Here is a 2,851-nt window from a genome sequence, read left to right as displayed (position 1 = left end):
AAACTCAAGAACGCAATCTCAAGTATGCAAGCAAAACCTTAGATCCCCAAGTTTACAGAGTAGAGGAATAGAAAAAAAATACAAGAATAGAAAAGGAATAGGTGTGTATAACAAGGGAACCTAAAACACTGCAATTTTGGAAGATTTGGTGTTTGCGCCAAAGGAATATGAGCACCACGGGAATTTAAGGATTAGTGATAAACATAATTGCTTGGACTAAACAAGAAGTACATAAAGTTTTTTTTCTTTCACAAAGCATCATATATTAGTTAATAAATCAAAATATCCTGGTCGGCCACTTATGCTAGTGCTTTGTTGAAACCATGGACTCTAGTTTTTGAGTGTTAATCAATATGTGCTTGGCGGTTGCTTCCATGAAAGCATGCGCCACTAACATTAGTAATCATGAGTCTCTCAAACTTCGTGAAGAAATTGAAACCAAGAGGTGACGGTGGATTCTCTCATTTCTTCGAAACGTACAAGCGCAAAAACCTTCGCTCTAGAAAGGAATTCACAAATCCTCCACTCCAAATGCTACTTTAGTGTTTGAAACTACATGAATCTGATTCCTTTAGAATTCCTTTGAAGATCCTGTAATCCAAACAGAGCCTTACAAAATCTAGTTTTGACTGAATATTTTTATAGCATGAAGAATATAGAGTCAATGAGGATTCAATGAGTTGCCACATAAGGATTTAGACTAACTTTGGTCCTGTTCGCTTATGCTGAAATTGTGTTTATGCTGATGCTGATGCTGATGCTCAAATGTTGTGAGAGAAAAACACTGTTCTATGGCTAAAAAGTAGCTCAAGTGAACAGGGTCATAATTTGCAGAAGAAGACTAAAGAAACGCTTTGTAAGCTCACAAAAAGCTATATGCTCACACGGTACAATGAAACGCTACAAGAGGATTCCATTGTAGTCTTCCAAAGAAGGGAATTACGAAAAGGCACAGGTGACAAAAATTCTTCTTGAACAAGTCTCCAAACCAGACGATCTAGAAAATAGTAGATATTTTTTCTAATAATTCCAGCAAGCACATTTATTTCACCTCACAATAGTACAGAATGAAACAACATGATATAAATGACTCTCCCACAATGTCAATAAAGAATGATGGAAATAATGATGAACTCATACTTGATGAACCATCCACATTATTAGTTGTGATCATTTTGATTATCTGCATGATTAAGCTTGAGAACTTGACTCATCAGTATCGCTGCCGTCTTTAAGGAAAGGGTAATCCGTGTAGCCAACAACAGGATCTTGCGTGTAGAAGGTAGAGCGGTCATACTTGTTCAGTGGCGCATTCAGCTCGAACCTCTTAGGCAGGTCCGGGTTAGCCAAGAAGAGTCTTCCATATGCAACAAGGTCAGCATAGCCTTCTGCCACTACCTTGTTGCCTTCCTCCCGATCGTATCCGCCAGCAGCGATAAACGTGCCGTTAAACGCCTTTCGGAACGGCAAGAGCCTGTGAGGGATCTGCCTGCGGCCGTCGACGATCGCCATTCGAGGTTCCACCTTGTGGCAGTAGAGAAAACCCTCGTGCTTGTTGAGCTGCTGGATCATGTAGTGGCCAAGCGCCACAGGATCGGAATCCACGCAATCCATGAAGTCAACAAACGGCGATAGCCTGATGCCCACGCGGTGCGCGCCCACCTCGCGGACAATGGCGTCGATGACCTCCACGGCGAAGCGGCACCGATTCTCCAGGCTGCCGCCGTACTCGTCGGTGCGGTCATTAGAACTGTCCTTCATGAATTGCTCGAGGAGATATCCATGCGCACCGTGGATCTCAACACCATCGAAGCCGGCTTCAATTGCATTCCGTGCAGCCCGCCTGAAATCATCGACGATGCCGGGGATCTCCTCGGTTCGCAACCGGCGCGGCTTCGAATACACCATTCCGGACTCGGCGTCCGGAGAAATCTGCTTGTCCGTGCTCGAGATAGGCGCCTGCCCGTCGGGCTGAAAATCTGCGAATTGGGTTGAAGGAAAATCAGTAACCAACTAGAAAACCAGCTCCTGATCAAACAATAGAGTATAATCAGAGCTGACAAAGATACGCTCGTACTAGATGGGAACATACCATTGGTCGAGACCCTGCCGACATGCCAAATCTGGCAGAAGAAGATGCCACCCTTCCGGTGGACGGCGTCGACGATGGGCTTCCACGCCTCGACCTGCTCCTGCGTCCAGATGCCAGGTGTCTCCGGGTACCCCTGCGCGGTGGGCGACACCCCCGTGGCCTCCGCGATGAGCAGGCCACCCTTGGTGGCGCGCTGCGCGTAGTACACGGCGGCGTGCGGCTGCGGCACGTTGCCGTAGGAGCGGCACCTCGTCAGCGGCGCGAGGACCACCCGGTGGGAGAGCTGGAACTGGCCCATCTTGTACGGCGTCATCAGCGGGATCACCTCCTTCGAAGCTTGCTGCACCATATTGCCTGCCTGGTCGCTCTCGCTCGCCGGCGTGCTGCAGCTGCACTGCAGATGAGATGCAACACTGCAGTCACTTGCTAGCTCTCTGCTCTAGCTTGCTTGTTGCTTCGCTTGCTTTGTTTCTGGCTGTGTGCTTTTGCCAGAGCCCAGGGGTGTCTCTGTTTATATACGTGTTGGTGTGCCCGCCAGCCGTTTGTTTATGACTGTGTTGCGTCACCCTTTCCGTCATCCACTTGTTCTCACGCAGGTTCATTGTAACCGGTCGTGTTTTGGCTCCAACCACAGGTGAAGTTCAGACAGCGGCCTCTTTTGACTTGTGGAGTTGTGGTGCGAAAAGTGCACGTCACCGACAATAAGCGATGACGCTACTACCACGTGTGACATTTTACAGGTAGGATCTTCTTCGCTGA

At 47.9% G+C, this 2,851-nt stretch overlaps 1 protein-coding gene across 1 annotated transcript; it reads right to left on the bottom strand.

Annotated features, from left to right (window-relative positions):
* Positions 1-965: 965 nt before the first annotated feature.
* LOC136534940 (12-oxophytodienoate reductase 1-like) lies at positions 966-2,560 on the bottom strand. Its single transcript, XM_066527295.1, has 2 exons — positions 2,093-2,560; positions 966-1,979 (listed from the first exon to the last, which is right to left on the bottom strand). Exons 1-2 carry the CDS (start codon positions 2,439-2,441, stop codon positions 1,192-1,194), a joined length of 1,137 nt encoding a protein of 378 aa, XP_066383392.1. The 5' UTR covers positions 2,442-2,560; the 3' UTR covers positions 966-1,191.
* Positions 2,561-2,851: the final 291 nt, after the last annotated feature.

The sequence above is a fragment of the Miscanthus floridulus genome, unplaced genomic scaffold (assembly GCF_019320115.1).
Source record: "Miscanthus floridulus cultivar M001 unplaced genomic scaffold, ASM1932011v1 os_2414, whole genome shotgun sequence".
NCBI classification, from domain to species: Eukaryota; Viridiplantae; Streptophyta; class Magnoliopsida; order Poales; family Poaceae; genus Miscanthus; species Miscanthus floridulus.
This window is presented reverse-complemented; position numbering and strand designations above follow the sequence as displayed.